Here is a 25094-nt window from a genome sequence, read left to right as displayed (position 1 = left end):
TGGCTTGGACCATAGATCGGTGGGCGTCTGTTCATGGTTCAAGGCCAGAACTTCTCAGGGTCCTGGGGACTTCTGGAGAAAGATGGAACCTCCTGGGTGGGGGGGGGTGGGAGTGGCCGTCAGGCTCAGCCAAGCCTTCTCCAGGGAAAGGCAGGAGCACTGAGCTGAGGACAGAACCTGCTCCTGCCCTGGGCCTGGAAGCCAAGAAGGGGAGCAGATACTGCCCAGGAGGCTCAGGTGGAACAGGCAGAGGCCAGGAGGACACTCTCAGGGTCCATGTCACTGGCTGCTCCTGACGCATAGAAGGCCCTGGGCTGAGATATACAAAGAGTGGTCAGATTATTATGATCTCTGAACGCATAATAATCTGGCCACTCATTTTATATATATATATAAATATATTAGAGGCCTGGTGCATGAATTCGTGCATGGGTGGGGTTCGGCCAGCCTGTCCAGGTGGAGGGGACATGGGCGGTTGGCTAGCCTGCCTGTTGGTCGAACTCCTGGTCGAGGGGACAATTTGCATATTAGCATTTTACTATATAGGATATACACTGAGTGGACAGATTATTATGCATTCAGACATCATAATAATCTGGTCACTCAGTGTATAAATGGCTCTTTTTGATGCTAGAAATTCAACTTTTGTATAAGATTAGACTTGTGCCCAGTATTGAAACCAGCTGGGTGAAAGCTGCAGGGCTGTCTGTGGGGCCAGGACGAGGACCTCACCCCCAGGAGCAGTTGGAGGTGTGTTCCTCCCTCCCAGACCTGGATGGGTATGTGGTGCTGGGAACCTGCAGTCCTGCAGGGCAACCTCAGCCTCCAAGAAAGGAGCCTTCAGGGCCAGTGGGCAGGGAGCTGCCAGCCCTCTCCCCCCACCTAACACCACCTGCTCCCACAGTGTTAGCCTCAGAAGGGGGGATTCTGACACCTGCTGGGACCAGTGCAGGCATTTTGAGGGCACTGTGCTTAGGAAATGATCCCATCACAGGAGGCCAAATATGGACGATCTCACTTTCCTGACATTCCTGTTTCCTCACATTCACAGACAAGGGAAGTGGAAGGGTGGCTGCCAGAGGATGGGAGGGAGGGGGACTTAGTGCTACCATTTTTCAAGATGAAAAAGTTGTGGAGGTGGGGGTGGGGATGTTGCCCAGCAGTTAGAATATACGTCATACCAGTGAACTGTAGATGTAAGAACGACTCAGATGGTCAGTTTTGTGTGATGTGTATTTCACCTCAATTACTTTTATTGAAACTGATGGCCTGGGGCTGCCCAGAAGCTGAGTCACACTGACACCATCTGGAAGGATATTTCCTGGACATCCTGGGGCTGGAGCTCGGGCAGCAGGTTCTCACCCATTGCAGCCAAGGGCATGGAACTTCCCTGCAGTTGCCCCAGGGCCCAGGGCTGGGCTGCATGAGCCTGGGTCTGCACCTGTGCACAGGGCAGAGGGTGGATGTCCATGAAGGGCCTGGTCAGGGACGGCTAGTTTGGGTGCTAGAGTGGGAGCTGGAGGAAATGCAAATACCACATCTACAGCTGCAGGACTCCTGCCCCAAGAATCACAGATGCAGCCCCAGCTCTCAGGAGAATGTGCCTCCTCCCTGGTGGTTCCATGTACGGTGACGCTGGGCTCCCAGCCGAGGCCTTTGGGGAAAAGCCCAGTAAGTGCTTCCTCTCTTGGGACCCTGCTCCACTTAGTGACCTTCAGGGACTTGGGTCAGGGAATGATCATGCTGTGGGACAGAGACACCCAGTCAGATCATTCAAATGATAATTCAGCCGGCATGTCTCTCAAGTTTCTAAGTCCACGGACACCTGGTGCCCACACCCTCCTCACACACACACTGTCACTCAATCCCAAATGGTGGTTCCTGGTAAGACACCCTGGCACCCACTCTGCTTATCCTGTTCCCATGCAGCCCCATCCAGGAACACATCTGAAGACAGCAGGAGAGCGCATGTCCACTGTGGTGGCACCGACACATTGTCGGGTCCCTCACACAGACTGCAGTGCCCGTTCTGCTGGAGTTCCTGGCCCTCTGCTCTGTGGGCTGTGCAGCAGCAAGTGGCTGGGCTGGGGACAACCATGGAACTCCCTGTGGCCTCTCAGAGCTGAGGACGCCTGCAGCCACAGCCATAAGAAACCCACCCCTCAGTCCCACACCTGCAGGAAACTGAATTCTACCCACAACCGGGTGAGATTGGAAGCATCTCCTTTCCTCCTAGACTCTCAGGGGAGACCACAGTCTCAGCCAAAACCCTGGTCTCGTGAGTCCCGAATCAGAGGGACCACTTACACCATGCCCTGCTCCTTACTGCAGAGCTGATAGTCATGAATGTGTACTGTCACTAGGCCCATGGGAATATTGCTCCATAGCAAGAAATGACTAAGCTACGTCCTTCATGAAATCAAGTCCCATCCACCCTGTGGTGCCAGCAGAGCTGGAGGTTGAGAGTGGGGGGTCATGACTTGTATTAAACCTTTGGGTTAGAGGAGAAAATGGCGGCAGAATAGACAGATGTGTTCCGAGCCTTGTCCCGGAGCAGAAAGAAGCAGCAGCTGAGGGTCGCATGGGGAGTGTTTGTTGGCAAGCTAAGGGACAGCTAAACCCCAGGAGAAGGTGGGGGACTCCTGGACGGGGTTCCCCTGACTGGGCAGCCCCCACTGAGGCTGTGGCTGGGTCCCCTCCCGGAGCTATGGGCTCGGACGGGGAAACCTTGCCATCTTGAAAGGGAAAGTGGATCTTATCGGAAGCCTGAAAATCCACAACTGCAGCAACCACTGAACAGCTGGGATCCCCAGAACGCCGGCCCCCAATTGGCGCAAACACACGGATTCAAAGGAGCTCTTCACTCCACCGTGGAAAGATCAGATTTTGCTAAGGATAAGGTGAGGTCTCTGGTCCCGGCAGGAGAGAGAAACACGCACACTGCGGGAGCTGGAGGACCTGGGAAGTCTGTGCCTAGAAAAGTCCGTGGCTGTTGGGGCTGGCGTGATCTGTGAATGTGGAAGGGGGTCCTCAGAGCTGCTAACAGAAGGGATCTCTAAAAAGCAACCCATTTTGATCTGGCGCGAAGGGATAGCCTAGGAGTTTCAAAGGTGTGCAGGCTGCTTAGACTTACATGTGGACCCATTGCTCGCGCACTTGGGCTTTTTCCTCTTCATTTCCTTGCTTCTGATTACTAAGCAAGGATCACCCAGTTGGGGACGCCCTGGGAGACTGTAGGGGGAAGTTGTTTTTCTGGAACCTGGGGATCGGAGCGGGGAGTGACCATTGGAGAGCCAGCTCTGGGGCAGCCCACCTCCACAAACCGGTATTGAGTGCCACAGGGAAAGAAGGCTAGAGAGGCCATAGAGAACTGGAAGTCAATCCAGAAATGCTGCCACCCAGGGGCTGAATCACAAATTGACTCTTGTGTAATAAAAAATAAAGGAATATGAGAAATTAAGACACTGCCTGCTTAAAAATCAGGATTGGCTTACAACACTGAGGAGCAGTGGAATGCAGGGAACTGCAATACTGTCTGGACTGGGAAACAGGCGTGCCAAACAGAACAATAGAGGAAGTGAATGACCTTCACTACTGCACATTTTATTTTTAATTTTAATTTTTTTATTTTCATTTTTTTGCATCTCTTACTTAAGAAACTAATTTTTTTCTTTTTTCCTCTCTTGATTTTACCTTTTTAATTATTACATTTTTATTTTCAATCAGATTATTACTACTACTATTTTACCTTTTCTTTTTTTTTTAAGTGTCATTTTATTTTCTCTTTATTTTACTTTGGGATTAGTGTTCTACATTCTACTTTCATCTTTCCTTTAGCATCATTTTACCCTATCTCAACTCTACCTTTATGCCATCACTCTCTTCCTAATCTTTCCCCTTTTGGTGTCCTGTTTATCTTAACCCTTTCCTGCTTTAGATTTTCCCTATTCTTTCTGTTTACCCCCTGCTAAAGTTTCACCCTACTTATATATCTAATTTCCAATCCCCTACTCCAAGTCCATACACTCCTCTCTCTTTGCTGTCTTAACTATCAAAAAAATTGTTTTTCTCTATGTCCTTTTGTTGTTGTTTGCTTGAATGTTGATTATATCGAATTTTTATGCTTTCTTGTGAGATTGTTTTGCTTATTCTTTTGTTTGTTTGTTTGTTTGTTTTGTTTGCTTTGTTTTTGTTTGTTTTTTACTTCTGTTTTCTCTTGCCTCATTTGATATTAGTTGGTGTTGTAGTTTGTATTAATCTCCAGGTACTTGTTGCTGGCATTTGCTGGGATTAGTGGTTGTTCTATTGGAGTTTTCTCCCCATATATATAGTTTGTTCCCCTTTTCTCTCTTAGTCTCCTTCTTGTCTCTCTTACTTTTTTTTCCTTTTCCCAATTTCATTTTGACACTCCTTTTTTTTTTTCATTCTTTCTTTTTCCTCTTCTTCTTTCTCTCCTATCCCCTAATTTGCCTTTCTCTGGTGGTCACCTTTATTGGGGGTTATTAATATCGTGAATACATTTCTGTTCAGTGCTTTGTGTGTTGTACCTGGTTGTGTTGTATTTTGTGCCTTTAAATCAATGCAGGAGAGAGAGAACTAGATAACCAGTCATCCAGAGAAGAGAGACCATGGGAAGACAAAGAAACAACCCGCATATGAAAGAAAAGCAGGCATCACCAGAAAAGGAAGTAAACAAATTAGAGGCAAGCAACCTATCAGAGAAAGAATTCAGAAAAATGGTCATAAGGTGGCTGAAAAGAATGGAAGACAAAATTGATAATATGAGTAAGAACCAAGAGGAAATGAAGAAGAACCAAGAAGAAATGAAAAATGATATCGCTGCTGTAAAGAACTCAATAGAAAGCATCAAGAGTAGACTAGAAGAAACAGAGGACCGCATAAGTGAGCTAGAAGACAAGATGGGGAAACATACCCAAGTAGAGCAGCTTCTAGAAAAAAATATTAAAAAGCAGGAGGAGAGCCTAAGGAAACTTTGGGACAACACGAAACAAAACAACATCCGCATAATAGGGGTTACAGAAGGAAAGGAAACTGAGCAAGGAATAGAAAACCTGTTTGAAGAAATAATGACAGAAAACTTTCCTGATATAGGGAAGAAAAAACCCACACAAATCCAAGAAGATCACAGAGTCCCAAGCAAAATGAACCCCAAAAGACCGACACCAGGCACATTATAATTAAACTAGAGGCCCGGTGCACGAAATTCGTGCACGGGGGTCCCTCAGCCCAACCTGCACCCTCTACAATCCAGGAGCTCTCAGAGGATATCCTACTGATGGCTTAGACCCACTCCCCATGGTTCTCTGCTCTCTGTGGGGCCTGGAGTTTTCCCTGCAGCCATGGAGATGAAGCCCCCATGCCCTGCTGTGGCTCTCTGCCTGCTGCTGCCATGTGCCATGTGAAGGAAGCCCCAATGCCCTGCAGTGTGCTCTGTCTGCCCAGCCTGGGGCTTCCCAGACACGGACACACTAAAGAAGCCCCCATGCCCTGTTGTCCAGGCTCTGTCTGCAGGGCCTGGGGGTGTTCCCACCGCCACTGCCCACTAAGGAAGCCCCCAAGCCCTGCTGTCTCGGCTCTGTCTGCCATGTCTGGGGACTTCTCTGCCACTGCCCCACTAAGGAAGCCGCCATGCCTGGCTTTGCAGGGCCTGGCGGCTTCCCGGCTGCCCAGATCAGGAAGCCGCCATGCCCTGCTCTGCTGGCACTGGAGTCTTCCTGCCTCAGCGACCATCAGGAAGACGCCATGACCTGCTTCTCCGCCAGCTCCGTGTGCGCAGGGCCTGGCGTCTTCCCGATCGCCGTGGCGACCAACGGGAAGACGCCAGGCCCTGCCCTTCACCAGCTCCGTGTGCGCAGGGCCTGGCATCTTCCCGATCGCCGTGGCGACCAACGGGAAGACGCCAGGCCCCGCTCCTCTGCCGGCTCCGTGTGCGCGCCGCAGCGACAGGCCCGATCGCCATGGCGACGACCATCGGGAAGACTCCAGGCCCTGCTCCTCCACGGGCTCCTTGTGTGCAGGGCCTGGCATCTTCCCCATCACCACGGCGACAGGCCCTGCTCCTCTGCCGGCTCCCTGTGCGCAGGGCCTGGCGTCTTCCCGATTGCCATGGTGACCAACGGGAAGACTCCAGGCCCTGCTCCTCTGCCGGCTTCGTATGTGCAGGGCCTGGTGGCTTCCCACTGCAGCAGCACTAAGGAAGCAACCATGCCCTGCTCTCAGTGCTCTGTTTACTGGTGGGACAGGCCAGACACTCCAGCAGCGGGGCTGAGAGGACTGGGCGCTGCCATCTTGTGGGTATGGGGGCCGCCATTTTGTCGCAGAGTGATGCCTAACTTGCATATTACTCTATTATTAGATAGGATTGGCAAACACCAACGACAAAGTAAGAATCTTAAAAGCGGCCAGAGAGAGACAGAAAGTTACATACAAAAGAACCCCCATCAGACTAGCGACTGATTTCTCAACAGAAACTCATCAGGCCAGAAGGGAATGGAATGAAATATATAAAGTCATGCAAAGGAAGGGTCTGAATCCAAGAATAGTGTACCCAGCAAGGCTATCAATCAAAATTGAAGGTGAAATCAGGAGCTTCACAGACAAAAAAGGACTAAGGAAATTTATCACCACCAAACCAGCAATGCAAGAAATGCTAAAGGGTCTGCTGTAAAAAAAAGAAATAGGAAGCGAAGAAGGAACGCAGGGGTATAGATTAAAATGGTGAAAAATAAGTACCTATCAACAATAACTTTAAATGTAAATGGATTAAATGCCCCAATCAAAAGACATAGGGTAACAGATTGGATAAGAAAACAAGACCCATATATCTGCTGTCTACAAGAAATCCACCTCAGAAAAAAAGATGCACACAGACTGAGGGTGAAGGGATGGAAAAAAGGTTTTCCAGGCAAATGGAAATGAAAAAAAAAAAAAAAAAGCTGGGGTAGCAATACTTATATCTGACAAATTAGATCTCAAAGTGAAGGCATAACAAGAGATAAGGAAGGCCACTTCATAATACTAAAGGGAGCAATCCAACAAGAAGGAATAACTCTGGTAAACATATACGAAACCAATACAGGAGCACCCAAATACGTAAAAAAAACCTCCTGGAGGATATCAAGGGAGAGATTGACAGCAATACAATCATAGTAGGGGACTTTAATACCCCACTATCACCATTGGACAAATCTAAACAAAAAATCAGCAAAGAAACATCAATCCTAAATGACTCACTAGACCAGATGAAATTAATTGACATCTTCAGAACATTTCACCCCAAAGCCACAGAATATACATTCTTCTCAAGTGCATATGGGCCATTTTCAAAGATAGACCATATGCTGGGACATAGGCAAAGTCTCTTCAAATTCAAGAAGATAGAAATCATATCAAGCATCTTCTCAGATCACAGTGGCATAAAACTGGAAATCAACTACAATAAAAACAATCCAAAGAAATCAAACACATGGAGACTAAACAGCATGCTATTAAACAATGACTGGGTCACCAGAGAGATCAAGGAAGAAATAAAAAACATCATGGCAACAAATGACAATGAAAACACAACAATCCAAAACCTATGGGACACAGTGAAAGCAGGCTTGAGAGGGAAGTTCATAGCTCTACAAGCCTACTGCAAAAAATAAGAAACAAAGGTAATAAATTACGTAACCCTACAACTCAAAGCGTTAGAAAAAGAGCAATAAGAAAAGCCCAGTGTAAGCAGAAGGAAGGAAATAATAAATATCAGAGTGGAGATAAGCGACATAGAGACCAAAGAAACAATACAAAAGATCAACAAAACCAAGAGCTGGTTCTTTGAAAAGAAAAAACAAGATTGATGAACCTCTAGCCAGGTTCACCAAGAAGCAAAGAGAGAGGACCCAAATAAACAAAATCAGAAATGAAAGAGGTGAAATAACAACAGACCCCACAGAAATACAAAGGATTGTTAAAAAATACTATGAACAACCCTATTCCAACAAACTGGACAACCGGGAGGAAATGGACATATTCCTAGAAAAATATAACCTTCCAAAATTCAATCAAGAAGAATCTAAACAGCTCAATAGGCCAGTAACTATGGAAGAAATTGAAGCAGTCATCAAAAAGCTTCCGGAAAACAAAAGCTTGGGGCCAGATGGCGTCACAGGACAGTTTTACCAAACATTCAAGGAAGAACTAAAACCTATCCTCCTCAGACTATTCCAAAAAATTCAAGAGGAAGGAACACTTCCAAGCTCCTCTTATGAAGCCAGCATCACCCTAATACCAAACCAGATAAAGACAACACAATGAAAGAGAATTACAGGCCAATATCCCTCATGAACATAGATGCCAAAATCCTCAACAAAATTCTAGAAAATCGGATCCAGCAGTACATCAGAAAGATCATACACCATGACCAAGTAGGATTTATCCCAGGAATGCAAGGATGGTACAATATCCGCAAATCAATAAACGTGATACATCACATAAACAAATTGAGAGATAAAAATCACATAGTCATATCAATAGATGCAGAAAAAGCATTTGACAAAATCCAACACCCTTTCTTGATAAAAACTCTCAACAAGGTGGGAATAGAAGGATCATACCTCAACATAATAAAAGCTATATATGATAAAGCCACAGCAAACATCATACTCAATGGACAAAAACTAAAAACATTTCCCCTAAGAACAGGAACAAGACAGGGATGCCCACTCTCACCACTCCCGTTTGACATAGTACTGGAAGTATTAGCCATTGCAATTAGATAAGAAGAAGAAATAAAAGGCACCCAAAATGGAAAAGAAGAAGTAAAGCTGTCCTTATTTGCAGATGACATGATATTGTACATAAAAAACCCAAAAGACTCCATCAAAAAACTAATAGACTTAATAAATGAATTTGGCAATGTAGCAGGATACAAAATTAACTCCAAGAAACCTATGGCCTTTCTATACACCAATAGTGAAGTTACAGAAAGAGAGACTAAAAAAGCAATCCCATTTACCATCACACCAAAAAAATTAAGATATCTAGGAATAAACTTAACTAAGGAGGTAAAAGACCTATATGCGGAAAACTACAGGACACTGAAAAAAGAGATAGAGGAAGACGTAAACAAATGGAAGAACATACCATGTTCATGGATTGGTAGAATCAACATCATTAAAATGTCCATACTACCCAAAGCAATCTACAGATTCAATGCACTCCCCATTAAAATACCAACGGCATATTTCACAGACCTAGAAAGAACTCTCCAAAAATTCATCTGGAATAAAAAAAGACTCCAAATAGCCACAGCAATTCTGAGAAAAAAGAATAAAGTAGGAGGGATCTCAGTACCAGATTTCAAGCTGTATTACAAAGCCACTGTTCTCAAAACAGCATGGTACTGGCACAAGAACAGACATATAGATCAATGGAATAGAATAGAGAATCCAGATATCAACCCAAACCACTATGCTCAATTAATATTTGACAAAGGAGGCATGAACATACAATGGAGTCAAGACAGTCTCTTCAATAAATGGTGTTGGGAAAATTGAACAGATACATGCAACAAAATGAAACTAGATGACCAACTTACACCATACACAAAAATAAACTCAAAATGGATACAGGACTTAAACATAGGACGGGAAACCATAAAAATACTAGAGGAATCCACAGGCAGAAAAATCTCAGACATATGCCGAAAGAACTTCTTCACTGATACTGCCCCTAGGGCAATGGAAGCTAAAGAGAAAATAAACAAATGGGACTACATCAAAATAAAAAGCTTTTTTACAGCAAAAGAAACCATCAACAAAACAACAAGAAAGCCCACTGTATGGGAGAACATATTTGCAAATGTTATCACTCATAAAGGTTTAATCTCCAACATCTACAGGCGCCTTATACAACTTAATAAAAGGAAGATCAAAGATACAATAAAAAAATGGGCAAAGGACCTAAATAGAACCTTTTCAAAAGAAGACAGAAGAAAGGCCAAGAGACACATGAAAACATGCTCAAAGTCACTAATTATCCATGAGATGCAAATCAAAAAGACAATGCGGTACCATCTCACACCTGTCAGAATGGCTATCATCAACAAATCAACAAATGACAAGTGTTGGCGAGGATGTGGAGAAAAAGGAACCCTCGTGCACTGCTGGTGGGAATGCAGACTGGTGCAGCCACTGTGGAGAACAGTATGGAGTTTCTTCTAAAAACTGAAAATGGAACTCCCATTTGACCCAGTAATCCCACTCCTGGGAATATATCCTAAGAAACTAGAAACACCAATCAGAAAGGATATATGCACCCCTATGTTCATAGCAGCACAAGTTACAATAGCTAAGATTTGGAAACAGCCTAGGTGCCCGTCAGCAGAAGACTGGATCAGAAAACTGTGGTACATCTACACAATGGAATACTATGCTGCCATAAAAAAGAAGGAATTCTTACCATTTGCAGCAACCTGGATGGAATTGGAGAACATTATGCTAAGTGAAATAAGCCAGTCAATGAAAGAAATATTCCACATGATCTCACTCATTTATGAATAATAAAGAACATTATAAACTGATGAACAAAAAGATAGATACAGAGACAGTAAAGCATCAAACAGACTGTCTAATTACAGCAGGAAGGTTAGGGAGAGGTGGGGGAGATAAGAGATCAACCGATGGACTTGTATGCAAGCATATAAGCATAACCAATGGACACAAAACTCTGGGGGGTGAGGGCATGTATGGGAGTGGGGTGGGAGGGGCAATGGTAAGATATGTACACATATAATACCTTAATAATAATAATAATAAAAAACCTTTGGGTTAGAAAGTATCATAATCCCCATTCTAAAATTGGGGGAAACTGGGTCTTGGAGACCGAGTTATACAGACACAGAGCCTAGAGCCCTGGATTTTATGCAAATCTGGGATCTTCATCATCCTCTTCCTGACAGCCCAACTGTATCTCTCTCTGAATTTCCCGTTTATATCCCAGCCTTAGATTGCTGTGTGTGTGTGTGCCCATTTTAAAGTTATATTTCTATGTGTGTGCTCATTTTAGAATTTAGATTGTCTTCCCAATTTTTGTGGGCTCTTTTGATATCAAAGATAGTAATTATCTATTATGTACATATTGCAGATATTTGCTGCCAGTGTACCTGTCGATCTTAAGTTTTAAGTTTGCTTACGGTGGCTGTGTCAGAGTGTAGCTGCTCTGAGTCTGCATATTCTGAACCCTGCTCGCTGGACTAAGTGTTGGAAGCACTCACTGCTCCATCCTGCCTGCTGGTCCAAGTGTGGGAATACAGGTCCTGCTCCTGCCCTATTATGCCAACTGTTAGGTCCAAGCCTCTTTGCCATGGGCGGGACCTCCTTGGTCGCTGGGTGGTAGACTGGGAAGCCATGAGAAGTTGTGGGTGTATAAGAATGAATCTTTATTATGGGAGCCATCAGGCAAAGCAATTCTTCACAACAGTCCCATATAGGTAGGTAGCCACACACCGGCTAGTTAACAGATACATCTTTCCCACAAAGCAGTAGCAGCCTCTGTACCTACAGCCTCACCTAGTAGCCCCACTATGCCTCTAGACCTACAGCCTCACTTAGCAGCAGTACCTGAGCTCTCTAACGCCAGTAGTCTCAGTAGCCTCTCCCTCTAGTCTCTGTCTCCTCTCTCTCTAGCCTCTAGCTACTCAGTAATATGTTTGATACTACTTAGCCAAAAGAGGGTTAGTTCTAAGTAGTGACTTTGCTGTACACATACATAGTCCTTGGACACCCTCATGAAGATTCCTATGCTCAGAGTAGCTTTGGATGTGTACTGTAGATAGGGCCTTTCACACTCTAATTATCCTTGAGCATCCGATGACTCTAGCATGGTTCCCACAGACTGCCACACCTATGTCCATGGCGGAGTCACAGAGGACCCAGGACCCGGACTCACCTTTTCCTCTCTCTGGAGGGAACTGGGCTGGTTCAGCACCGTGACAATTGCTAATCCCATAGCAAATCACTGAAGAACATTCTCAGCAGACAGTGTTGCAAACATCTCTCCAACATCTCCTCAGTGCAGATGATGTAGCTAAGTGGTTGAGCTTTGACCCATGAACCAGGAGATCATAGTTCAATTCCAGGTCAGGGCACATGCTCGATCCCAAGAGGGGGCAGTGCAGGAGTTAGTAGATCAATGGTCGATCAATGGTCCTCTTTCAATCATGGATTGAGTTGGACAACCTGGCATCGGACAGGTGAACATTTCAGTGAGTGAGAAATCCCCGGGCCAGGCTGGCAGCAAGGCAGCAGCCATCATGAGAAACTGCTTTTGGCTATGTCCCTGCTACAGCCCTTTGGATTTGGAATCTGCCTGCAGCCGTTACAAGTTTACATGTGCACGTCCTTCAACCAGCCGTGGGCGTCCATCTCCAGCTGAGGACATCACATGTACTGTGGTCTGAATTGTGTCCCTCTAATCCCATGAATTTGCAACCCCTAGAACTTCATAATGTGTCCGCATTTGAGTTTTAGTCTTCAAGCAAGTAATTAAGGTGAAGTGAATTCAGTGGTGTGGGTCTTAATCTAGTCTGCAGCAGATGTGGGATCCAGCAGGTTGAACACAGAGTCTGTGTGAGCCTCTTCTTCCCACTGGCGGCTCTCCTGAAGGTCCTGTACACTGCCCACCCCAGGCCTCCATGCCCCTGGGCATCTGGGCTGAGGACTGAGACAGACTCCCGAGCAGCCTGCTCACCACAATCCTGTTCTGAGGTCCGCCACGGCGGTCCGTAGAGGTGGATGGAGAGAGGGGCAGGCAGAGAACGATGGGTGTTGGGGGGAAGGAGACTCTAAGGGACAACTCAGAAGATGGATAAGATCAGAGTTCCGCCGGGCACTCCCCCAACTCACAGTCCCCACTCTGCTGACACAGGGGGCCCTCCCTGTGGACCCAGAGACCACTCACTTTATGACTTGGTCCTGCGGCGTGTCACCCCGGTGCTTATAAGGAGGTGTGCCTCCAGAGGTACAGAACACCTTGCTGGCATCAGCTCTGAGGGATGGTGGACAGGACCTGTGAATGATGGACAGCGTGACTGCTGGACCCACTGCCTAGAACTGAGGCCCATGGATGTTTTTTTTATCTCTCTCTCCCCTTCTCTCTGAAAAAAAAAAAAATTCCCTTTTCTATGTCATTTCCCTCCCTAGCATGAGACTGTATGTGCTGCTTTCACACACTCCCTAACGGAACAGAAAATCAACAATAATTAACAATCAAAGCCCTCTCCCCACCTGCTATTGAAATGCCAACAGAACATACATTCTGAAATCGTGAGGTATCTAGATACTACAAACTGAATTTCTACAAAGTTACCCACTTGGAAGGAATAGTTAGTCAACTTACTTTGCCAGATTAGGAATTCTAATGACATCAAAATGTTTCAGAAACAACCACAGCTTAATTCACTTCTTTCACAAGCTAAAGAGAAAATAAAAACCTAGATGAAACATTCGGAAGCAGTTCAGTTCATAAGCACATGCCAGATCCTTTTAAAGGAACAATGTTAGTGTTCACTGTAGACTAAAACACTCCTCACAAGAAATAAACGGAAGCACAGCAGAGTCCCTGTGTACTTGCAGAGCTCACGGTGATGCGCAAACCCCATCCAGTTAAATTGCTCCTGAAAATCCCTGCACCTGACTGATGAGGTGGCAGCTGGTGCTCGAGTCCCCTGAGTGACACCTGTGATGGGATGAACTCAAATCCCACCCACAGCACCTGAGCTCAGGAAGCCTGTGTACCTGACAGAGAAACAGAGAACGGAGCAAGTTCAACCATTCAAGGTTCTTTCCTGCTCAGAACTTTGTCCAACTGTCAACTGTCAGAGGCCACTGGGGCCCATTTGGGGGACCTGCTCCCCTCCTGTCCTGCCCACACTACACATTGGATGAATTTGCCATAGAGAAATGAAAGGATGGTGTAAGACCATATATGTAAGAACTGAGGGCGTTCTGGGTTGCCATGAGGCCCACAGTGTATACCACACCCTTGAAGCTATTACACTATGGAGACGTATAACTACTATCGCTGACCCACACCCACTGGCTCAATACTTCATATGATGTTAAGCTAATCCAAGTTTCTGGTGTTCCCTTTAAAAAAATCACTAAAAATACCTATTACTTTATTGTAAATACAAGCTATTAAAAAACAAAACAAACAAAAAACAAAAAACCCAGTCACTGAAAACACACTGGAACCAGAGCTCAAAGTGGGGGCTCAGCGGGATGTTTACTAATGGCATTACCTTTTGCGTTTCTGCTTAAAAGTGTTTGACATAATGGTTTTAATTTTAATGATAGATTGTTCCAGTGGTGACAGTGAACCGTGGCCCTTCCGGTAGAAGCAGGGCTGCGTACCATGTTTCCGTCCCGCCCTGTGCCAGTGGAACCGTTGCCTCTTCCTAAGATGAGTTTGACTGGTGAGTTAAATTCTGGGCTCATGGGGAAGGAAAATGATTAAGGAAGTGTTTAGTGGAGGGAGTTGTTCTGAATTATTCCTGTTGCAACCAAAGCAATGCTCTTTCTATCCCTAGTGGTTTTGAATATTAACAGGTAGTGTAGTGGTTGTTGCTGCTAAAGATATCAGGGTAAGCTGCCAGCAACAAAGTGGCGGCACCAGCTCCCAGCATCCAAGAGAGGAAAAAAGTTCTCTCTTCCCTATTGTGCTTTCTATCAGGAAGGAAAATAGTGTCTCAGAAATCAATTATGAGACCCTTGCATGAACCCTTGGCCAGAACAGGCCAAATTGCAAGGGACATGGGGTCGTTGAGTAGCAAAGTGCTCCTGAAAGAGGTGCCTCAGCCCAGGAGGAGGAGGAGGAGGACGAAGAGGAGGAGGAGGAGGAGAAGGAGGAGAAGGAGGAGAGGGGAAGGGCAGTTGGGAAGTGTCTGATGGTGAGCTTCCTGTTTCTGCTGTGAACACTACTGGCCCCATACATTTCTTCTGTGTGGAGGTGTGGAGGAAAGGTGTCCCGAGATTCAGGGATGACTGTTTTCAAATCTGTTTCCTAGTGAATTTAAGTACTCTGTCTAATAGGGCCCACATTATACATAGGTAACTTTTAAAAAATATATGTTTTTATTGATCTCAGAGGGAGGAAGGGAAACAAAAGGGAGAGAGAGATGGGTGGGGGGAGAGAGAAACATCAATGATGAGAGAGCCTCATTGATCACATAGGCCCTAGACTGCAACCCAGGTATGTGCCCTGACTGGGAATGAAACTGGGACTTCCTGGTTCAGGGTTTGACGCACAACCATTGAGCCACAGCAGCCTGGCCAACACATATCACTTTTTTAAAATTAAACTTTCATTAATTCAAATTAAGGAAAAGTTAAAATTCACTTAGACATTTAGGTTTCTCTTGTTGGATGCCCAAGGAGGAGTGTTGGCTTGGTGTATAGACCAGCTGGTTTCCCTTGAAAGCAAGTATGAAATGAAAGAAAGGAAATGTGTCTCCCCTCAGAGCAAGAGTTTTCAGGTGAGAATGATGAGCTTTGGATGATTGGGCCACAGCACTGCGTGGATCGGTCTTGCACAGCATGCCTCCTTTTGAAATACTCACCTACTAATGGCATTCCCTTTTCCTTTTCTGCTTAAAAGTGTTTGACATAATGGTTTTAATTTTAATGATAGTTTGTTCCAGTGGTGACAGTGAACCGTGGCCCTTCCGGTAGCAGCAGGGCTGCGTACCATGTTTCCGTACCGCCCTGTGCCAGTGGAACCGTTGCCTCTTCCTAAGATGACTTTGACTGGTGAGTTAAATTCTGGACTCATGGGGAAGGAAAATGATTAAGGAAGTGTTTAGTGGAGGCAGTTGTTTTGAATTATTCCTGTTGCAACCAAAGCAATGCTCTTTCTATCCCTAGTGGTTGTAAATATTGTTAACAGGTAGTGTAGTGGTTGTTGCTGCTCAAGTAGCAAATCAAGCTAAACACTGAGTGAAGTGGAATGCAGCCCAGTAAGTAACTTTTGCTTTTAATGAGAGCGTTTCAAGATATAAATTGGCCCTTGGGAAAGTTTGGAAAGATATTATTGAGTCTGGCCAGTGTTGCACAGTGGTTGAGTCAGGCGCGCCTGTGAACCAGGCAGGAGTTCACGGTTGGCTTGCTTCCGGGTCAGGGCACATGCCCGGGTTGCAGACTGGATCACCAATAGGGGTCGTGAAGGAGGCAGCCGAGGAATGATTCTCTCTCATCATTTATGTTTCTGTCCCCTTCGCTCTCCCTGAAATCAATCCCAGTATATTTTTAAAACATTTATTTAGCCTAGCCCTGGCGGATGTGGCTCCTTTGGATGGGCATGTCCCATTGCACTGAAAGGTTTCCGGATCAGTTCCCAGTAGGGCACGTGGCAGGGTTTTGCGGTCAGTTCCATTCGGGGGTGGGCAGGAGGCAGCTGATGCACCTTTCATCGATGATTCTCTGCCTCTCCATTCCTCTGTCTACTGCCTCTTTATATATTGGATATATGATCCTTGTGGAAAACCAGAAACTATACATAAGGAAATGAGAAGAAACTGTCACTTCTAGAAGTCTCACTTCCTCCAGTTCACTAGTGTTCACATTTTGATGCATATATTTCCAGATTTCCTTTCTCCATCTTATCAGTTTATACTGAATTATCAGAACAAATTAAACGTTTCAAACATTATTTTACCACTGTATTATGCAGTGAGCATCCTTCCATGGCAGCATATACGTGTACACATGTATGTGTGTGTGTGTATGTATATATGTATGTGTGTACACATATATATGACATTAGGCATATGTACATGAATATAGAAGGCCAACGCATGTTTAGAATCAACAACTTTATTTCTATCTATTCAAAAGAGTATTTAATTTAATGGATTATAGCCTACATAAATAGCTAGGTATTATTGGAAATTATCATTATTTACTATTATACATATACTAACAAGTGGGCATATTCCTCTTATTAGTTATTTAAGATAATCGCCTAGGACGCTTATGACGGCCCCAGAGAAGGCTTCCAGCACCGCCAGCAGCTGGCTCCAGAATGGCTTGAGGTACTGCCTCAGGCCAGGCCAGGCCAGGGCGGGGCCTCTCCCTGGACCAGGCTCTGGCCCCTGAGCAGGCCCTTCCTCTGGCTCTGGAGAGCTCTGGATCTCCGGGTGTGGACCTGGAGCCGGAGAAAGAGAGAGATCTACTCACACACCTGGCTACCCCTGACTTTCCACAGACAGGAAAGGTGCCACCGCCTTTAAGGGAACTCCCGCCCATGAGCCTGCCCTCCCCAGATTATCTGCCCAGGTTATCATTCCCCCTCACCTTCCTGGGTTGCCTCGGTGGGCTCAAGATGCTCCAGCTCTAGATTTTGGGCGTGGCCCACCAGGCGTGATGCAGGGGAGTTGATGGGCACCAAGGCCTGCTCTGCCTCCACCAAGGGGAAAGGCAGGGGCTGCCCCAAATCCTGGACATGGTCCAGCCAGGTCCCCACGATCGAAGCAATGGCCCTGGGGAGAGGCAGGTGGGCAGGCAAGTCAGAATTCCGGTCTTTCCTTCCACTCTGCCCTCCCACGGCACTCTTGTTTGGGACTGAGCCTCTGTGCGGTCCCCTCCACGCCACCCCCAACCCCTGTGTGTCTGTTGTGTTTGCAGCAGATGTGGGATCCAGCAGGTTGAACGCAGAGTCTGTGTGAGCCTCTTCTTCCCACTGGCGGCTCTCCTGAAGGTCCTGTACACTGCCCACCCCAGGCCTCCATGCCCCTGGGCATCTGGGCTGAGGACTGAGACAGACTCCCGAGCAGCCTGCTCACCACAATCCTGTTCTCAGGCCCGCCACGGTGGTCCGTGGAGGTGGATGGAGAGAGGGGCAGGCAGAGCGCGATGGGTGTTGGGGGGAAGGAGACTCTGAGGGACAACTGAGCCCAGCCTCCCCTCTGGGTCTACAATACCAGGGGCCCCATCCTCTGTCCTCTTTGACTCTTGTCCTCCTAGAATAGAAGCCACCAGAGCTCAGGCCTTTCTTGGGAATCAGAAGATGTATAAGATCAGGGTTCCGCCGGGCACTCCCCCAACTCACAGTCCCCACTCTGCTGACACAGGGGGCCCTCCCTGTGGACCCAGAGACCACTCACTTTATGACTTGGTCCTGCGGCGTGTCACCCCGGTGCTTATAAGGAGGTGTGCCTCCAGAGGTACAGAACACCTTGCTGGCATCAGCTCTGAGGGATGGTGGACAGGACCTGTGAATGATGGACAGCGTGACTGCTGGACCCACTGCCTAGAACTGAGGCCCAGGGATTGTGTCTGCTCCGTTCCTTGAGTCGGGCAAAGTGTCTCCAAACGTGCTTGCCTGGAGTAGGAGCCTCATAGACATTGTCGAGTAAATAAACTCCAACCAGCACCCTCCCATCCATCTGAGTGGGCTTGGGGCCCCTGCTACCCGCACGAGATCCCCAGTGTGGCTACACCAAGGCCGAGGACCAGCTAGGTGAAATCTCCAACTGCTTGACAGGTTGCTTTCCATGTGCTTTTCCAAACTCCGATGCCACAGGCCGCTGATGGGTGAGTCAGCCTTCTTTCGATGGGACAGAGTGAAATAATTGCCACAAACAACCGGCGCGCGTCCAGCAACCCTGCCTGAAGAGCCAGGGAGCAGGTAGGACCTGCCATGGCTTGTCCCCACAGCAGTGCTATGAGGTTTATCCCCCACCACCCCACTAATCAGAGGAGCATTCTGAGGCTCGGAAAGATGTGGTGACGTTTTCAAGACTCACAGCTTGCAGTGGGCAGAGTCACGAGTGTGTGCTCACCTAGTTAGCAGCTCTTCGAGGAACTGTTGGGCTCTGGAGAAGGCCAGGGTGGAGACATGGGATAGGTTTTCCCCCGGGAAAGCTGGCACCATGTACGTGGCCACTTGCTTCAAGGTGCCCTCATGGAGGGCCTGCAGCCTGCAGGACTCAGGTAGGTTCCCAGTTACCTCAGCTGCGCCCTGGGAGGGACAAGGAAGGACATCCAGTCAGCGGCATGACCGTGAATCCCACAAGGATTGAGGTGTGGAGCTCATTCGGGAGGTCGTCCCAGCCCCACAGGGACGTGTGCGAGAGGAGGGACAGGAGTGCCCAGGCTGAACGAGGTTCTAGGTCTTCAAAGTGCCACTTAAGTTCTGTGCATGTTCAGAAAATTGTCACCTTCTAGGCATCATTTACTTTTTTCCTTTTCTTAGCTGAGGAACAACAAACCTCCTCGTGGGAATAGTGTATGTGAAGTGCACGGGCCCTGTGGGTCCTCTAGAAACCTCCCCGTTATAGAGATGAGAACACAGAGGCTTAGGGATATGAAATGTCCGGTGAAGGGCATGCAGGTCAGAACTGGGACCTGTCCTGCATGACATCCCCTCTCAGGTACTGGAGACTTCATCTGCTCCCGACATGGGTGGAAAGGGTGTGGGAACCTTGTTTATCCCCAGCGTGGGAACAGTGTACCCAGTTGACATGGTCTATGACAACCATTGACTTCAAAGGAGAAAGTTATATTTCATCCTTTTACACTCAAGGGCATTTTAAGACCGTCATTATGGAGATCCCAGATCCTGCAAGGTGGCAAATGCTTGAAGACTGCAGGCTGGAGAAAGGTGATCACCAGGCAGTAATCTGAGCAGAGGACTCGGGAAGGAGGCAATGTATGTGGTGGCAGAAAAGTGACAGGTGACTCAAAGTACCCATGAGGCAATTGCCAATGAAGGAACACTGTGATTGAGTTGGACAACCTGGCATCGGACAGGTGAACATTTCAGTGAGTGAGAAATCCCCGGGCCAGGCTGGCAGCAAGGCAGCAGCCATCATGAGAAACTGCTTTTGGCTATGTCCCTGCTACAGCCCTTTGGATTTGGAATCTGCCTGCAGCCGTTACAAGTTTACATGTGCACGGCCTTCAACCAGCAGTGGGCGTCCATCTCCAGCTGAGGACATCACATGTACTGTGGTCTGAATTGTGTCCCTCTAATCCCATGAATTTGCAACCCCTAGAACTTCATAATGTGTCCGCATTTGAGTTTTAGTCTTCAAGCAAGTAATTAAGGTGAAGTGAATTCAGTGGTGTGGGTCTTAATCTAGTCTGACCAGTGTCCTTGGAAGAGGAGGGGAGGGTACATGGCAGTGCAGAGGGGAGTCCATGTGACACAGAGCGAGAAGTCAGCCATCTACAAGCTGAGGAGAGACCCCTCAGGAGAAACCAGCCAGGCTGACAGCCTCCTGACTCACTCCTAGCCTCCGGAATAGTGAGAAAATGAATGTCTGCTGCTGACACCACCCAGTGTGGTCCTATGTTACTGCAGCCCGAGCAACCTAACACAGTCCATTCCCACACACTTCATGAAGTGTTCCAGGCAGCGCTGCTGATATGGCAGCCGAACTGAATCGGGCCCATGTCCAACAGCACTGAAGGGCTGCATCGCCGGAGCAAGGACATCTGCAATTGGCCAAGTTCTGCAAGGACTGAGGACTGAGGGGCTAGGGTAGTTTCAACAACAAAATCAGCGAAATGCCCAAGAGCTCATGGAGTCTACTGTGAAGTCAAACCACACCTCTGTCTCTCTGTCTCTGTCTCTTTCTCTCTCTCTCTCTCCCTCTCTCTCTCTCTCTCTCTCTCTCTCTCTCTCTCTCTCTCTCTCTCTCTCATATTTCTACAAATATGTGAGGAGTGTCTTTCTACCCTCCCATGTAGCTGGAGGGAGGAGTGGGGGTCCGGTATCCTTTGTCATGGGGCTGTGGGACAGTCTAGGGAGAGTCCTGGGAGGGTCCCCGGGGAGTCCGCAGATTTGAGTGTGGGTCTGGGCACTGCCAGGTCGTCTTGGGGTTGTGGGTGTAGAGACCCTCGAGGCCAGCTCTCACCTCTGACAGGCACTGGACTGTGTCGTCAGCCTGGTGCACCTGCACCCTGACCCTGTAGTTGGTGTAGTCGGGTCCAAGGGCCAGCACCTCCATGATATCCTCCTGGGAGCTCTGCAAAGACAGAATGGGTACTTGAGCCAGGAGGCATCAGGAACCTTCCACCCAATGTGTGGTCCTGTGTCATGGCAGACCTCGTCTGTTAGGACACAGTGAGGATGTTCCTGGCAGCCCCGCTGAGCTAGCAAGCATTGATTTGTGTCAAGGTCTAGCAACAGTGAAAGCCTGAATCACTGATGAAAACTATGCTTTTGTTGGGATGATACGGAGTTGGGTAAGGTCACAGCTACTGCCTGGCCACACTGCAATGGTTTGTCGTCCTCTGTGAGGTGATAGGTTGCAGAGAAAAGTATTCAAGACCTTAATCCCTCCCTTGCCCCCAACCCTCTTTTGTCTTTCTTTCTTTTTTTTTTAAATACACAGCACTACCAAGTGGGATGATGTTTAAGGCTTGGGGAAGGTCTACAAGGACAGCTGAGCTGGTCCACAGGTTACTTGGGGCAGGGAGTGAATCAATTGAAAGGAGCATAAGGCAAAGACAGTAACAAATGCTTCCTCTATGATCCCAAGAAACACATGAAGAAAGATTGCTTCTCTCCCCTACCTACCAGGAAGCTGTTCCGTAGGACTAAAGGTGCAGGTTTCTTTGGGAGTGGGTCTGTGAGATCTTTGAGGCCCCTGATTTGAGTGTGACTCCTGGTCCCACCCCAGTCACCTCAGGGTCCTGGGTGTGGGCCAGCTCTCACCTCCGTTTGGCACTGGTCGGTTTTCCTGGCCTGACGCACTTGTCCTTTGTACCCGTTGATGGCGTAAGTGAACGTGTCAGCCAGCTCCTCTACGATGTCCTTGTTGGAGCTCTGCAAAGATAGAGCCCCCAACGGACACAAGGAGGCATCAGGGGCCTGCCTGTGCGGTGCCAGTGGGGCAGATGCCCGCCACCCATTCTACTCCCCAGATCAGATCAGGCAGAGAGGGGCATCTGCAAAGACCTCCAGGTAGGGAGTGAAGTTGATGACACCCTGAATAGCCCCGTGACCCTCCCTAACAGGCGGGTAGCAGATCTCCGAACCCAGCACTCACATGACACACCCTCCAGGCTTCTGACACCTACCAACCTGCTCCAGCCCAGGATATGCGTCCCTCATCCCACGCTGTCCCTCAACATCATGGACACACACACACACACACACACACACACACACACACCCCTGGGATGAGGGGTAAGAGGTGTGGGGCTGCCCAGGTGTGACCCCAGCTGGCGCCTGGCCTGGATGGGCCTGGCCTGGGCTGCCCTCGGTTACCTGTGGGTGCCTCCTGCCAGAGGGCAAGGGGGATCGGTGGTGGCGCTTGCGCCTCTTTCTACAGCAACAGAAACATCTCTCAGCCTGGGCTTTCTTCTGCCCAGAGCCTCGGAAGAACGGGAAGCAACACAGAGACATCCTCGTCTCCTGACCCTCTCCACTCAAGTGAGCTGGAAAGGCAGTTGTGCCCAGAATGTGGGTACCTGGTTACCACGGTTCCAATTTCTCTCACCAAGGAAGTGAGGTCACCCCTTCAAGGTTCCACGACCTGTGCCCCTTCCTCCAATCAGAGCCACCCAAAGGCCCCAGTGGGCTGTTGGCCTCTCACCCTCCTGGCCCATGTTATCTCCATACCTGTACGCCAATACCCAGTATCCAGCACAGCCCTCTGCCCAGCTCTCTGGGAATGTGCGAGGCACCCCGGCTTGGGAGGGAAAGCTGTGTTCACATCTCCTTGTCCTTACTTGTTCTGTGCCCCGAGGAAGCCTCTGTGCCTCTCAGGGAGTCCCCCAGTTTGCAAAGCTGCCCAATGAGGAGGATGCTGGATGCTATTTCCATAGGAAGTCGTCAGGTGTAGATGAGCCAAGGCCCCTAACACCTGTGGGCTGGCCTCCCACACATCTGATGAGCACACATAGAGGTGGAAGCGTGACAAGAATGAGTGGGACACAGAATGGGACACTAGACAAAACAGGCCCGAGGTCCAGCCTGGGATCTCAGGAAAGTCACTGCTCATGTAGGCCTCATTTTCAAGTCTGCACCTTTAAGGGTTTGAAATGACAGGAAATTCAGAGATTGTCACTCACTGGCCAAAAACCTCGCACTGGTGTACTTTTACACACATAGCATCAGACCCAGTGCCTTAGGTGGGCCCAGGTGTTAGGGGCCTTCACAGTGGCTTTAAGTGAGTCCAGCCTCCTGGTGGGAACATCCTTGTGTGTCCGCCGAGAGCTCAGTAACTGGCTTCTGAACAACAACATAGCGTACAGCCCAGGTGATGGGATGTCAGGTCCTGTCACTTCTCTGGGACTCTCATTCTTGAGGTCCCTTCCTTCCTCCCAGCCTCTACCTCACATTCTCTCTGGATGTGTGTGTGTGTGTCTGTGCCACTGAACTGTTGTTCTGTCTTTGAACTGAGTCCACACCCTTCTCCTTACCACTTTAGTAAATCTTGGTTTTGGTAAGTTCTCCCCTTGGTTCTTAGAGTCTCTTTGTCTGACAAGAGATACGGCATCTTTTGATACTTTAATGTTACTTCTACACATAACCTGTCGAGTCCCATGAGTGCGATAGCTTTCAACCTTGACATTCCTGATACAAGGATTCTAGTGTGAAGCCATCAAGGTTATAGCACCCAGAGTACTAAGCCCCATTGGCCTCAGGGCCTCTTGATACCATGTGTTCTCTCTGACCTGTCAACCTCTAGTATGGCTGGGTCCCTAACCATTCTCTACCAGCAGCCCGAAGGATCTTTTGAAAATGTCAATGTGATCATGTCTCTTATGGGAGCTAACAATGGTTTCCTAGGGCCTTGAGAATCAAGTCCAAAATCCTTAGTGTGTCCGTCCAGGCCCTCCATGACGTGACCTTATCTTCTTTTCCAGTTTTGTGTCCCCCTCGCCCCTTTTCTCTGGTCACACTTTTGAGATCCTCATTGGCATCACACTCTCCCAGCCCAGCTTAGAGCTGTGTCATGCCCCGTGTGCCAACGTTTCCCTCTGGGGTCGTTGGAAGACTGGTGTTCTTTCAGGCATCTCTCATCTTTCCTCTGTCCTGCTCTCTGCTTCCATACTTGTGTTTGCTATACCATGAAATGCTACAAGCTTGTCCACCCTCAGGATTTTTAAGGATCTCATTCAGTGTGGAAGCTGAGAATTATAAGCAGCAGAATACGGATGAAACTCACAAGTAGGGATTTGTGTTTCTCACAAAATGACCAATCCACAGGTAGGTGGATCCAATATTGAATTCAGCTGCTCAATGATATCAGGGTAAGCTGCCAGCAACAAAGTGGCGGCACCAGCTCCCAGCATCCAAGAGAGGAAAAAAGTTCTCTCTTCCCTATTGTGCTTTCTATCAGGAAGGAAAATAGTGTCTCAGAAATCAATTATGAGACCCTAGCATGAACCCTTGACCAGAACAGGCCAAATTGCAAGGGACATGGGGTCGTTTAGAAGCAAAGTGCTCCTGAAGGAGGTGCCTCAGCCCAGGAGGAGGAGGAGGAGGGGGAGGAGGGGTAAGAGGAGGAGGAGGAGGAGGTAGGAGAGGAAGAGAAGGAGGAGAAGGAGAAGAGGGGAAGGGCAGTTGGGAAGTGTCTGATGGTGAGCTTCGTATTTCTGCTGTGAACACTACTGGCCCCATACATTTCTTCTGTGTGGAGGTGTGGAGGAAAGGTGTCCCGAGATTCAGGGATGACTGTTTTCAAATCTGTTTCTAGTGTCTTGAAGTACTCTGTCTAAAAGGGCCCACATTATCCATAGGTAACTTTTTAAAAATATATGTTTCTATTGATCTCAGAGGGAGAAAGGGAAACAGAAGGGAGAAAGAGAGGGGTGGGGGGAGAGAGAAACATCAATGATGAGAGAGCCTCATTGATCACATAGCCCCTAGACTGCAACCCAGGTATGTGCCCTGACTGGGAATGAAACTGAGACGTCCTGGTTCAGGGTTTGACGCGCAACCATTGAGCCACAGCAGCCTGGCCACCACATATCACTTTTTTAAAATTAAACTTTCATGAATTCAAATTAAGGAAAAGTTAAAATTCACTTAGACATTTAGGTTTCTCTTGTTGGATGCCCAAGGAGGAGTGTTGG

General features: G+C 47.9%; 1 protein-coding gene and 1 long non-coding RNA gene across 3 annotated transcripts; one reads left to right on the top strand and one right to left on the bottom strand.

The window, feature by feature from the left end:
• The first annotated feature begins 13909 nt into the window (after positions 1 to 13909).
• Positions 13910 to 15776, top strand: LOC129151945 (uncharacterized). 2 transcript variants are annotated; one of them, XR_008558650.1, is made up of 3 exons: positions 13910 to 13991; positions 14361 to 14479; positions 15694 to 15776. It is a non-coding gene; the product is annotated as an uncharacterized LOC129151945 (long non-coding RNA). The 2 variants fall into 2 exon arrangements; XR_008558649.1 differs by lacking the exon at positions 15694 to 15776 and adding an exon at positions 15438 to 15545.
• Positions 15777 to 17005: 1229 nt separating this feature from the next.
• Positions 17006 to 21779, bottom strand: LOC129151815 (ral guanine nucleotide dissociation stimulator-like). The gene is made up of 6 exons (XM_054727943.1): positions 21724 to 21779; positions 20921 to 21031; positions 18842 to 19020; positions 18164 to 18271; positions 17355 to 17539; positions 17006 to 17205 (listed from the first exon to the last, which is right to left on the bottom strand). The coding sequence occupies exons 2-6, from the start codon at positions 21011 to 21013 to the stop codon at positions 17006 to 17008; spliced, it is 765 nt and encodes a 254-aa protein (XP_054583918.1). The 5' UTR covers positions 21014 to 21031; positions 21724 to 21779.
• Positions 21780 to 25094: the final 3315 nt, after the last annotated feature.

This window comes from Eptesicus fuscus, chromosome 16 (assembly GCF_027574615.1).
Source record: "Eptesicus fuscus isolate TK198812 chromosome 16, DD_ASM_mEF_20220401, whole genome shotgun sequence".
NCBI classification, from domain to species: domain Eukaryota; kingdom Metazoa; phylum Chordata; class Mammalia; order Chiroptera; family Vespertilionidae; genus Eptesicus; species Eptesicus fuscus.
Note: the sequence above shows the minus strand (reverse complement) of the source record. Positions and strands in the feature narration are given on the sequence as shown.

Coding starts and splice junctions, on each gene's coding strand:
- LOC129151815 (XM_054727943.1), bottom strand. CDS start 21,013: ATGGAGGTGCTGGCCCTTGGACCCGACTACACCAACTACAGGGTCAGG. Junction 19,021..20,920: donor CAGTCCAGTGCCTGTCAGAG/GTGAGAGCTGGC, acceptor TGTCCCTCCCAG/GGCGCAGCTGAGGTAACTGG. Junction 17,206..17,354: donor CACCGAGGCAACCCAGGAAG/GTGAGGGGGAAT, acceptor CTCCGGCTCCAG/GTCCACACCCGGAGATCCAG.